The 13183-nt window shown below is 32.6% G+C and overlaps 2 protein-coding genes across 2 annotated transcripts; both read left to right on the top strand.

Annotated features, from left to right (window-relative positions):
- Positions 1–4816: 4816 nt before the first annotated feature.
- Positions 4817–7419, top strand: LOC107936642 (BEL1-like homeodomain protein 9). Its single transcript, XM_016869398.2, has 4 exons — positions 4817–5409; positions 6278–6645; positions 6725–6785; positions 6873–7419. Exons 1-4 carry the CDS (start codon positions 4951–4953, stop codon positions 7305–7307), a joined length of 1323 nt encoding a protein of 440 aa, XP_016724887.1. The 5' UTR covers positions 4817–4950; the 3' UTR covers positions 7308–7419.
- Positions 7420–10472: 3053 nt separating this feature from the next.
- LOC107936659 (heparanase-like protein 2) lies at positions 10473–12959 on the top strand. Its single transcript, XM_041078201.1, has 9 exons — positions 10473–10720; positions 10813–10849; positions 10958–11144; positions 11222–11376; positions 11467–11700; positions 11787–11976; positions 12059–12184; positions 12263–12362; positions 12439–12959. Exons 1-9 carry the CDS (start codon positions 10511–10513, stop codon positions 12763–12765), a joined length of 1566 nt encoding a protein of 521 aa, XP_040934135.1. The 5' UTR covers positions 10473–10510; the 3' UTR covers positions 12766–12959.
- Positions 12960–13183: the final 224 nt, after the last annotated feature.

Genomic DNA, 13183 nt, shown 5'->3' with positions numbered 1-13183 from the left:
AAAACCTGTAAGTACCCCGTTGGCTTCTCATTTCAAGCTTTCTGCACAACTATCTCCTTCGACGAATACGGAACGAGAATACATGTTGCAAGTTCCGTATTCTAATGCAGTGGGTAGCTTGATGTATGCAATGGTGTGTACAAGACCCGACATTTCACAGGCAGTTAGTATAGTGAGCAGGTATATGCATAATCCTGGAAAAGGACATTGGCAAGCTGTGAAATGGATTCTACGGTATATTCAGAAGACCGTGGATGTTGGATTACTGTTCAAGCAGGATAATACACTTGGTAAAGGTGTTATTGGGTACGTTGATTCTGACTATGCCAGTGATTTGGACAAGCGAAGATCAACCACCAGTTATGTGTTTACACTTGCTGGAGGACCAATAAGTTGGAAGTCTACACTACAGTCTACAGTTGCATTGTCAACCACAGAAGCCGAGTACATGGCTGTAACAGAGGCTGTAAAGGAGGCTATTTGGTTACAAGGTATGGCTAAAACCTTGGGGTTGGTTCAGGAGCATATTAACGTGTATTGTGATAGTCAAAGTGCTATTCATTTAGCAAAGAATCAAGTCTATCATGCACGTACAAAACATATCGACGTACGATTCCATTTTGTGCGGGAAATTATTGAAGAGGGGAAAATTTGTCTTCAGAAGATCAAGACTGCAGATAATCCCGCAGATATGATGACCAAGGTGGTAACAGCAACCAAGTTCGTACATTGTTTGAACTTGATTAATATCCTGCAAGTTTAACAGTTGAAGAAGGCACTATCAAGTATTGTTGTCAAAGGCAGAAAGAATTGTGTGAAGATAAGATTATCCTAATCAAATCTTCAAGGTGGAGATTATTGGAACCCACCCACATTGTTTGAAAAGTCAAAAAGGGTGGGCACCGAAAGTAGAAAGTAAGATTGGTTGGCAAGTTGGGTTAAAAGTTGGCATGGGATAATTGCAATTTTGGTCCCTAATTGTATAGGGACATTGCAAGTTGATCCTTAAACCTCAACTATAAATAGGCCTAACCATTTCTTACTTTCTTCATCCCACACTTGCCATTCTCTACTTAAGGCAATTGTTCTCTCTCCCTATTTGTAAACTTTCACTTGTATTTTTGGAGTGAAATATATTTGGTAGTGCCCGAAGACGTAGGCAAAATTTGCTGAACCTCGTTAAAATTCTAGTGTTCTTTATTTTTTGTTCTGCATATTTTGCAAGTGTCATTGTAGTGATTTATTGTGCTATTAAATTACGATAGAGGGATATTCTGGCTAGGAAAGATCTGGTATGTAAGTGATCCTCGTGATCCACCTCTCTTTCCTGGGAATTGAACTTAGTGTGATTTTTCAGTACAATAATTTTACTCTTTCACACGCTTCCGCGCAACAATGTGGGGTGGTTTTGATGGCAAACAGAAAATGGCAAAAGTTAGTTGGAAAAAGATATGCAGTCTAAGAGAAAAAGGTGGAGCCGGAGTGGTTAACCTTGCGATAAAGAACAAAGCTCTGTTAACAAAATGGAGATGGCGTTTAGTGGTTGATAAAAAGGCATTATAGAGTAAAGTGATAATAGCTAAGTATGGCACTAATGCGAAACAGTGGAAATTTAGTGCGAACAAATTGAAAGAAATGTCGACGGTTTGGAGAGGGATAGTTGAGAATTCGTTGGATGCTAGAATGGCTAGATAGATGGGGGATAAAGATTTTAGTTGGAAGATTGGGAATAGAAAGGCAACGTTGTTTTGGGTGGATAAATTATGTGGTAATGGTCCATTAAAACTTGATTTCCCTAGATTTTTTCGTTTAGCTAAACTCAAAAATGGTTCGATTTTTTATTATTCGTTCAATAATGGTTTTTGTAATGTTAAATGGGAAGATCTTTTTGTACAACCTCTGCTGGATAGGGAATTGAGGATTCTTAGTCGTCTCATTGACAGGGTGAGTTGTGTGGTCTTGGTTCCGGAGGTGGAGGATCAGATATAATGGGCGCACGATAGTAAAAGAGAGTTATCAGTGAAGTAGTTATCTAAACTACTGATTGAGGGTGATGGAGATGATTTCATTTTTGCTTTTGATAAAATATGGAAATTAAAGGTTCCTCCAAGGGTGTGTTATTTTCTTTGGTTGTTAGCTATTGACAGAGTACCCATGAAGGATTTCTTAATAAAGAGAGGGGTGAATCTACAAACCATTTTGAATCTGTGTCCTTGGTGTAATCGAGAGCTGGAGAGGGCGGACCATTTGTTCTTTAATTGTAATTTTATTGTTAGGTTCTAGAGGAGGATTTTTAATTGGTGGGACTTTGGCTGGAAAGTGGTGAGCAACTTTGAAGAATTTTACTCGTTATGTTTCAAAGTGAAGATTCATGATTCTTGCAAGAGTCTATGGTTGATTGCAATTGGAGCTTCTTGTTGGTCTATTTGGCTTGCTAGGAATGAGATGGTGTTTGAAAATAAGGTGCTGTTGATGGATACTCTGATTTTCCATTCCAAGATGAGGGCATTATTGTGGGTAAGAGCTATTTTCGATGAGTGCATGATTCAAGTGAGATTATGGTGGTTTTGTCCGTATAAGTGCAATTTTCCTAATTCTGTTTCAAGAGGTTGGTGTTATCCTCCACACGGGTGGCTAAAATTTAACGTTAGTGGAATTGCTTCAGAGGTTGCTTTGGGAAGTGGAGGTGTGCTGAGAGATGGCGAAGGTATTGTTAGCGATTTATTCTCGAGTCTAAATGATGCCTGTGATGTAGAGTCAGCTAAATTAGGAGCAATTATCACAGCTTTGGATGTTTTTATTAAGATAGGATGGAAGGGATTAGGTTTATTAATTGTTGAAATAGATTCGAAGGTGGTGTATAATTGGATTTCGGACAAAACAATGAGACCTTGGTCGCAACAAGCTACGTTTGCAGATTTAGAAACGAGGATTGTCTGTGTGGGAGAGTTATCGTTTTCATTAGCTGAGCTGAATGGTAATGAAATGGCAGATACATTAGCAACTGTTGGAATGAGTAGGCCTTTCATGTTTAAGGCTTGGTGGTGAGTCTGGTCTGTGGTAACTATGACAGTTCAAGGGTGTGAGTTTGTTGTTGTTGGAGTCTTATGGTGTTTTGACTTTGGTTTTTTGTTCTTTTGATTTGGGGGCTGCATTTTCGAGGGGTTTTCAGGTTTTCTGTAGTGCTTTTTTGGTTTTCTGGTTGTGAGTGGTTTTTGTTCTTGGGTGTGGTCTGTTTTGCTAGAGGGTATGTGTGCATTTGTCTGTTTTTTATTGCATTTGTGTTATGGTAAAAACAATATTGAGCAAAAAAAAATTATCAAAAAGTTAGTGTTTTTACAAAGCAGCAAAGATTATTTTGAGAGTATTTTCTTCTTTTTATATTTTGATTAATCTAAAATAATATATACATAATGAGAATTATAAGATTTGAATCCTAAACATCATAAATTTTATTATCTCTACTTTATCAATTTACATAAAGTTCCATAGGTGTCTTAATTAGACTTGTTTAGGGGTTGGGTGAATAGCCCAAGCCCAAAGGCCCCCCAAAATTTAGAGGGTTTGGACAAAAAATATTAAGTCCGAAGAATGAGCTTGGGTAAAAAATTAGGTTTGTTTAAAATATGGGTCAGGCTTGGGCTTAAACCTTTAAGGCCCGAGCAGCCCAACCCAACCCATATTTAAGTTTAGAATATTTTATATTATGTTATTTTTATATATTATGTAATTTAGAACATATTAAAAAATAAACTTATACTAAATATATAACACTACTCTAATATAAATATTAAAATAATGTTAAGATGACTATATAAAAAATTTTCAATAAATAAAAAATGTATAAAAATATTAAATATTAAAATAAAATAAAAAAGATATTTAAAAAATTTTAAAAAATATGAGCAGACTTAAAATGGGCTTAAGCTAGTCTTTTGCAAATATAGATGAATTTTGGCAAAATTTTATGCTCGTATTCCGAATCTGGTTGAGCTTAATATCATACTTAGACCTGAGTCAAACCCGGCCTGACTCATGAATACCTCCAGTCTTAATCTATCAATCAAAGACGAACACAATGAGACATACAATAGCCTTACCCCACCGGAATAATAAATTTGTCATTCAACTCTTCTAAAATTTATAAAATTATATATTAATATAATAATAAAATCTCACATACAACTCTCAAAGACTTATAATTGATCTATCACCAAGGGCGAAGCCAGAATAAATATTTAGGGCGGTCAGATAAAATTTTAATTTTTTACAATTTACATATTTATAATTTGTAAAAAATTAAATCGAATTTTTATAATTTTAAGAAAGAAAAATATAATTTTACTTTTATTAATTTAAAATTTTTAAAAAATTTTAAAAGTCAAAAAAATAAATTTACATTTTAAAAAGGAACGAGACCCATGTTGGCTTCGCACCTGTCTATCTCTAAAGCAATTTTTCAAAATTCACCCCTCCTATCTTATTATTATTTTAGTTACTAAAAAGAGAAATATACTCTAAAAGCTAAACTAAAAATAAAAAGTATTTCCCAACAATTGCAATACTTGCGTTCATTGATATTTTTGGTATAATAGATGCTATCATGCATATAATCGATGCTATCATGCATATAATCATACTCATATAATATAAAGTACAAATTTTGCTAGAAAAAGTACAATAAATTGATGCTTCAGAAAAACAATATGATGTAAATTTGAATCATTATTCTATTATTATATTCAATATAATAATACTGTAAGTGGGCTGTTGTAAGCAAGTCCTTTTTTATACTCAATCCAATGCCATAAACAGAAACAAGAGTCCACATATTTGAGATTATGTGACCTACGTCTATATATATACACATATACATATAAAATTCTATAAACAATCCGCTCTTTCTTTTCCTTCTTCCTTCATTTCTTGTGTGAAAACCACATTTCTTTCATGGCAGAAACCAATGAACCCTTCCACATACCACAACAAAACAGAAAGAACAAGCTTAGGTTCACCATTGAAACCAACCAACACCAGCAACAAGCTTTCATGCATGGTCCCCAGTGTGGTAGTGGTTTAGCTTTATCTCTATCTTTTCAACATAATAATCCCAAGATTATGAGCAATCTCCCTTTGAGCTTAAATCAACAGAATCTGCAGATAAGAAGCTCAGTTCCACTTGGTCCATTCACTGGCTATGCATCTGTGTTAAAAAGTTCAAAGTTCTTGATCCCAGCACAGCAGATTTTAGATCAATTTGTGGGTGTTGATTATATAGTTTCAGATCTTCCATTAGCTGATCATGATGATGATGGTGTTGATGATGATGATGATGACAATCCAATAACATGCAGTGATAAAATTCAACATCGTTTGAAGAATTCAAGGCTCATTCTCTTACTAGATGAGGTATATACATACATGCATACATACATGCATGCATAGCTCTCTTGCATATAAACATGATTATGTAAGTTGTTTAGTTTTTTTTTTTTTTATATGTCAAGGAATCATTATCAGTGTATATCAATATACCTCGGGGTAAGATATCTGATATATGGAGATGGCTGGAAAAAAAAAGATGTCTTGTCTTGTCATATTAAATCATGTTACTGTTCTTTTTTGTTTTTTTACTTTCAATCTCTCTCTGTGTGTTAGTTCTTGGACTGTACTGACATTAAACTTTTAAAATTAAAATAGCTTTCTTGTTGAGCTTGTTAGGGCCATCACCCATTAAAAGACACAAAAAGAGGAATGTAGCTCCTTGTTTGGGATCTGATATATATATATTATTACATATATTTAAAGGGAAAAGAAAGTTAGGAAACTTTAGTAGGGGAAGACCTAGCTAGCCCTGGAAGGCTGAAACAGACAAACAGTTGCTTATCTGCAATGCTTGAAACTAAAATTGATTGCATTTTAAATGAAATGTGTCAACAAAAAAGACCAAAAAGGCAATATATTGTTAACTCTATATATTTATAATATGTATCTGTTTTTATGGTTAGAAATGTATTCTTAGTACATTAGAATGGGTACAGGTGACATTATTTATTTAGTTATTTTGTGAGTTATATAAGTTTTCAATAGTAGAAATTGATAAAATTTATAACAAAAAAGGTTAATTTATTCTTCGATGTAAGTATAAGGATTAATTTATTTATTTTTTTAAATAAATAGGAAAAATATAATTTAACTTTTAATATAGAGAATTTTATGATACTTTTATCGAGAGATTTTATATGTTGAAATTTGTTCTTTTGTTGACCTGCATTAGGTATATAGGAAGTACAAGTTGTATTGCCAGCAAATGCAATCAGTTGTTTCATCGTTTAAATGTGTTTCCGGGCTCGGAAACGCTGCACCGTACGTGTGTTTCGCTTTCAAAGCCGTTGCGAAGCATTTTAGTTGCTTGAAGAATGCTATTTTGGACCAAACTCAGTTTGCAGGCAAGACCGTGTCCATAGTCAATAATGGCGGTGTCGATAAAGTTAATGTTCCGGGCGTTTGGACGTCTGATCAACAAGGGATCAATAACCAAAATCCGATTTTTCTTCACCATCCACTTTGGAGATCTCAAAGAGGATTACCGGATCACGCGGTCGCGGTGCTCAAGACATGGCTGTTCGAGCATTTCCTGCATCCGTAAGTCATTGTTCCGTAAAACCTCTTTGATAAACCATTGATAGTTCCACTATAAGATGTAAAGTTTTTGGCATTGCAGTTATCCGTCGGATACCGAAAAACTAATGTTAGCTCAACAAACCGGTCTATCTAGGACTCAGGTGAATTTTATCTATACAAAAGCATCCATTTTTCGAGCTGGAATGAATTGGCTAACGCAGCAATTAAATGAGCATTTGTTATTACAGGTTTCAAATTGGTTCATCAACGCAAGAGTTAGATTATGGAAGCCAATGGTGGAAGAAATACACAATCTTGAATTAAGACAAGCTCAAATTCAGACACAAACAACAAATCAAGACCCTAAACTGCCACATTTCATTACAAGCCAAGAAGTCCAAAATGTCCAAACGAAGCGGCCGAGGAACGAAGCGGTGTACGATGAAGAAACCGAGTTGCAGAAGAGTACATCACCTTGCATTGATCAGATTCCAAGCAATCAGCATAATAATATTGGAGTTGGTGGAACCAGTGGTTTTTGTTTAGCATTGTGTCTGAACCAGAACAATGGGGTTGAATTGGAACAACAGCCATTGCTGCCTATGAACTTGTGTCATAATTTCAGGTTGGAAAGCGATGGTGAACTGAGTTTGAAACCAGGTTTTGATGTTGGAAGACAGTAGCAGAGCATTGTTTTGTTATGATGTTTTATTGCTTTGCTAATCTTTGCCTTTGAAAAACTTTGAAACTTGTAACTGTTTCTTTATGCTATTTTATTTTCCCTTCTTCATTAAATTTACTGTGCAACCATTGTCTGCATGCATTGAAATTAAATATATATATATATAAATTCAAAAAATTATAAAAATTAAAAAATTAAAAAATTAAACTTTTTTAAGAAGTTACCTTTGACTTTGACTATTATTAATGACGGACAGCTAACCAGCATTGATCACCATTGATGAACAGTTTATCGGTGTAGACCAAATTTGAAATTATATATATTTTTCAAAAGATTATTTTTTTAAGCTATTAATTTTTCTTCTTGAATTGATATATACTTAAAATGTTTATATATTTCAAATATTTTAAATTTTTTGATATATTTTTCTGGTTTTCTGCATTTTTTTTCAAATTATTATAATTTCTATAGAGTGTATATATATATATTTTTTGTGATTAACTATTTCTTTCCCTTTTTTATTTTTTTATTTTTATAATTTATAATTATATATATTAAAAGTTTCTAATATTTTCTATAATTTATAGATTTTTTGAATTTAAACAAATTTTAACTATTTTTTCTTTTTTCTTTATATATATATATGTCTTACTTTAATTAGCTAATAATAAGCACCACATCTCAGTCAATCTTTTAGCAATGTCACTGTCATCAGACTAATCAGTTAACTTAATGTAACTTTAAATATTAAACTGAGTAAGACAATATAATTTAAGAGTCAAATTATATTTTAAATATATTTTAAATCAACGCCATTTCATTAAATTAAGTTTACCTCATAAATTTTTTTAATTTTTTTATTAAAAGAAACTATATTTTAAACTAGTGTCACCTCATTTAATGAAATTCATAAGTTACAATAGGTCATATTTTAAAATCAATGTCACTTGATTTAATTAAGAGTGAATGGGCGGTGTATTTACGTGTGTTTAGTGTAAAAACAGCGATGGTTGTGAAATTAGATATTATAACGACACTGTAGCGTAAAACAAAAGGTAAGTTAAACGCACCGCATTAAACCATACTACCCATCCAAACTCATCCTAAATCTACCTCATAAAATTTACTCTTTTTAAATGTTATAAAAATGACAAAAAAAAAGTTTTAACTAATGCTATCTCATTTAATTAATCCACATGATAAGATTATTATTATTTTAATTATTACAAAAATGGTTATTTTACTCGTTTTTCTAATATATAATGATTTCTTTGTGCATTTTAAAAATACAAAAATCAAAGTGCACATCAAGGAGGCTTACAAGGGATCATCAAGAGATTCACCTCCATTTTCGCCAAGCCTGGTCATAGATCTGCACAAGACCGGCGTACAGGTCATAGCAATCCAGACCAAGCTTAAAAGCATTTCCGAGACTCCTCCAGCTTATGAGATACCTGGTGGTGGTGAAGGATCCAGCTCTGCTTCCAGTTTGCAGCAGCAGTTAAGAAGTACATTCTCGCTTGGAGGTTAGCACCAAAGATGCCCTAGCCCAGTTGATGACGGAAGAAGATAGACCCCATGTCGTTGTCTCAATAGTCGGCATGGGATGGGAGGCATCGGAAAGACAACTCTTGCCAAAAAAGTATATATCATCATGATGTGATGAGACGTCGTTTTCGATTTCTTGGCTTGGGCTTATAAATCTCAACAATGTAAGCCAAGAGAAGTCCCGTCATGCAAAAAAAGAGTTCACTCATCCTAGGCTTCGTTTGGATGGGCGATTGACTGCGGTGAGGTGCGTTTAACTTACTTTTTGTCTCACGCTACAGTATCGCTACAGTATCTAATCTCACCGCCACCGCTGTTTTTACACTAACCGCAGCTAAACGCACCGCCCATCCAAACTCACCCCTAGAAAATGAACTTAGGATAACACTAGGCCTTTTAAGTCCAAACTCTATAGTTCAAGTACTTCACTAATTCTTTTTACTGTTCCATATTTTATAACAAGAAATATACATATATATATGTGTATATATATCGAACCACGTCAAGGAAAACGAAAAGCATGAAAACTTATAAAATGCAATGAACTTGAAATAGTAGTCATAATATTATAAGTTGATGCAGTTTGAGCAACATCTATGCATTACAATGCCCAATGAGGAAGCCCTACATAATATAGTAGCATTACAAACTCGAAAGGAATATTAACAAACATAAAGCTGTTCTAGTAAACACTAAACAGAAAATGTCTTCACTGCTACCAGTCTGCCTGGAAACACTACCTTGTTCCATTCTGGCTCTCTACACTGTTGAAACTGCAGAAACAGACCCAAAATAGAAGTATCTACAGCACTAAAAACCTTGTTCGGTAAGCAGAGGTTAAACATTTTTCAAAGAGCGGTTAACATCCGTGACCAAAAAAATTGATTTCGAATAGTTTAATAATTAATAGGAAAAATTAAAAGTTTAGTGGCCAAAAAAAACATGGACAATAGTTTAGTGACTATTTCAGTACTTTACCCATTAGTATGATAGTAAAATTAACTTTTGATCCCTCAAAAATCTATACTTCAACTGCCCTTAGTTGTCTTGTTTATGTATATCTAAATATATATTTGGGTAAACTGCCTAGTTGGTTTCTTGCTAAAAATAAGCAAGAGTGGAAAAGAATCCGAGAAATAAATTATTCACATTTTCTGAATTAAGGCATAGCATAGCTGGTTTAGCTCAGCTGGTACATGCGGACTTGGATTCGAATATCAGGTAAACATATTTTTACTTTTATTCTTATTTGACTTATCAATCACCATTAATCTCCGGTAGTTTCCCTAATCAATTTTAACTTTTTCTCATCTATAAAACTCAACTAAAACTCTATGATAAAAGAAAAAACCAACTAAAACTCTATCATATTTCGACAATTTTAATTAAAATAAAATACAAACTCAAATAAAAGCTTACGATGTTAGGATAATTTTAGTTAAAATACATCAAAATACTTTCATGTTAATCAAATTACTGATATTATTTATTGCTTTCAGAGTTATAATACAAATAAATCTTTTAATTAGTTCAATTTAATCTTAACTCTAACCTATTTGAGTTCACTTTTAAGTGTATTATTGATCTATAAATAGTCAATTGATTCATTCCTTTTTTATCATATCAATTTATTCAAGTTTTGTTTGATTGTTTTTAATGATGAATTTCAAAAGTATAACGTTTTTTGTTGTGTTTTTGTCATTTCTTCTGGTCTCAAAGGCCGAAAAAGTTGATGTTGTGGTTGAAGGAGCAACTTCCATTGCTCAAACCGATGAAGATTTTATTTGTGTTACCCTTGATTGGTGGCCTACAAACAAGTGTGATTACGATCAATGTCCGTGGGGTCAAGCTGGACTTTTTAATTTGGTAATTTTATTTTATATTTTGAGTATTTATTGATTAAAGATTGTTTATTTACTTAGATGTTTATTAATTTGTATTATATATTCTATTTATAGGATTTGAAGAACAAGATTCTTGAAAAGGCTGTAAAAGGTGAGTATTGGAGTTATTCTAATGAATATTTTGTTTACTAATTTTTTTTATTTATATTAGCAGCTTTTAATATGCTTATTAATGTTGGTGAATAATTTATGGTTTCAGCATTTAATCCTTTGAGAATTAGAGTTGGAGGTTCGTTGCAAGATCAAGTGGTGTACAACGTTCGAAATAATATTGAGAATTGCCAACCATTCCAAAAACAAGACAAGGACTTTTTATTTGGTTTCTCCATTGGATGTCTTGACATGAAGAGATGGGATGAACTCAATGAGTTTTTCAATCAAACTCGGTATAAATTTATGACATCTATGTTATTTTTAAATAATAATTATGATATGAACTATTAATGTTATTCTTATGTTGCAGAGCCAAAGTTACATTTGGTTTAAATGCTCTTATTGGAAGAAAAGAGTCTGAAACTGAAAAGACACTTTGGGTTGGTGATTGGTATTCACATAATGCTCGAGATCTCATGAGTTATACAATTTCCAAAGGATATAAAATTGACTCTTATGAATTAGGTACTTGATTGATATTAATATTTTTATATTTTCAAATTAGTTTATATACTATTGACTTTCATCAAATGCAATTTTCTTTTCTTTTTTTAGGAAATGAATTGTGTGGAGTAGGAGTTAGTGCTAAGATTGAAGCTAAACAATATGCAAAAGATATGGCAACACTTAAAAATCTTGTAAAAGAGATGTATCCAAATCCTAAAACTCAACCTAAAGTTTTAGGCCCGGGAGGTTTCTATGACAAGAAATGGTTCGATACTTTTTTGGATGCTTCAGGACATGATGTTATTGATGGAGTTACTCATCATATTTATAATCTTGGACCTGGTATCTATCTATATATCAATTAAAATATATATTTTTAATTTATTGTTTTGCCATGATTTGTCTAATTTTATTGATGATTAATGTAGGTAATAACCCAGATGTGGTTCATCGTGTCCAAGATCCATTTTTCTTGACTCAAATTGCTCAAACATTTAAAGATGTTTCAAATGCTATTGACAAATTTGCACCGTGGTCTGGTGCATGGGTTAGTGAATCCGGCGGAGCTTATAACAGTGGTGGCCAATTAGTGTCGTATACATTTGCATTTGGCTTTTGGTAAGTGTTTTTTAAATCTTTTATTAGTTGATTATTTTTAAAGCCCTATTAAAATCTAATCATTAACTTATGACTCCAACAGGTACTTGGACCAATTGGGAATGACATCAGTTTATAACCACAAAGTTTATTGTAGACAAGCTTTGACCGGGGGCAATTATGCTCTTCTTAATACTACTACATTCATTCCTAATCCAGATTATTACGGGTAACTTTCATATACTTTCCACCATATTTGTTGTTAATTTCATTTGTTTTAATTTTATTGTTAAAATATCTTTTGCAGTGCGCTTTTGTGGCATAAAGTTATGGGGAGTAAAGTTCTTTCCGTCACACATAAGGGTTCTCTATATTTGCGTGTATACTCCCATTGTGCCAAGAAGGAGGTAGCTTTTATTATTTTGGTTGACTCAATTAATTTTATTTTTATTTTTTATTTATAAAATTTTTGTTTGGTTGCAGCCCGGGATTTCTTTCGTTTTTATCAACTTATCGAAAAATACCTCTTTTGAAATTGATCTTTTCCGTGATCTAAATTTAAATGGTGGAAGTTCAAGTTTTCTTTTTAAAGGACATAAAGAGCGAGAAGAGTATCATTTGACTCCAAAAGATGGAAATATCTTAAGCAGTGTCGTATTGCTGAACGGAACACCGCTAGAACTTTCAGACTCGTTGGAGATACCAAAATTGAAGCCGAAGCTTGTGGATGGTTTGAAACCTATTAGCATCGTTGCTCATTCAATCGCATTCGTAACCATAAGAGATTTCAATGCTCCTGCATGTTCTTAGTATTTTATTTCTTTTAGGAGCAAAATTTATTGATTTTATTCATTAGGCCAATTTAAGATTTTTGGTTTTTGAGGAACGATTTAGTGATATTGTTCATTAGGTCAATTTAGGTTATCATATTCATTTTTTTTATTTTTAATTTGTTCTTTCTGATTAAATAAGTTATTCTTTTTTATTATTTTATTATTCATTTTTTTTCTTTTTTAATTTAACTCATAATTATGTTTAATAACAATTTCATCGAAGATTTTAAGCAAAAGTTTGGAATAAAAGTTATGAGTATACAGATTTACAGCACTGTATAGTCATTAATATTGTGTTGCTACAGATTAATCAAAACATGCCAGAAATTACTACAAAGCCTTCATTATACAACTTGCTGCTTTTGCCTACATCGTCTAGCACCTAGAGAATTGAT

This window comes from Gossypium hirsutum, chromosome A10, assembly GCF_007990345.1.
Source record: "Gossypium hirsutum isolate 1008001.06 chromosome A10, Gossypium_hirsutum_v2.1, whole genome shotgun sequence".
Classification (NCBI taxonomy): Eukaryota; Viridiplantae; Streptophyta; class Magnoliopsida; order Malvales; family Malvaceae; genus Gossypium; species Gossypium hirsutum.
The sequence above is the reverse complement of the archived record's forward strand: the minus strand, read 5'-3'. Positions and strand labels throughout refer to the sequence as shown.

What these genes read in the sequence shown, in the direction of transcription:
- LOC107936642 (XM_016869398.2), top strand. Translation starts at nt 4,951, where the DNA reads ATGGCAGAAACCAATGAACCCTTCCACATACCACAACAAAACAGAAAG. An exon ending in TCATTCTCTTACTAGATGAG is followed by an intron (nt 5,410 to 6,277) that starts GTATATACATAC and finishes GACCTGCATTAG; the next exon opens with GTATATAGGAAGTACAAGTT. An exon ending in CCGGTCTATCTAGGACTCAG is followed by an intron (nt 6,786 to 6,872) that starts GTGAATTTTATC and finishes TTGTTATTACAG; the next exon opens with GTTTCAAATTGGTTCATCAA.
- LOC107936659 (XM_041078201.1), top strand. Translation starts at nt 10,511, where the DNA reads ATGATGAATTTCAAAAGTATAACGTTTTTTGTTGTGTTTTTGTCATTT. An exon ending in TCTTGAAAAGGCTGTAAAAG is followed by an intron (nt 10,850 to 10,957) that starts GTGAGTATTGGA and finishes TTATGGTTTCAG; the next exon opens with CATTTAATCCTTTGAGAATT. An exon ending in TATTTATAATCTTGGACCTG is followed by an intron (nt 11,701 to 11,786) that starts GTATCTATCTAT and finishes TGATTAATGTAG; the next exon opens with GTAATAACCCAGATGTGGTT.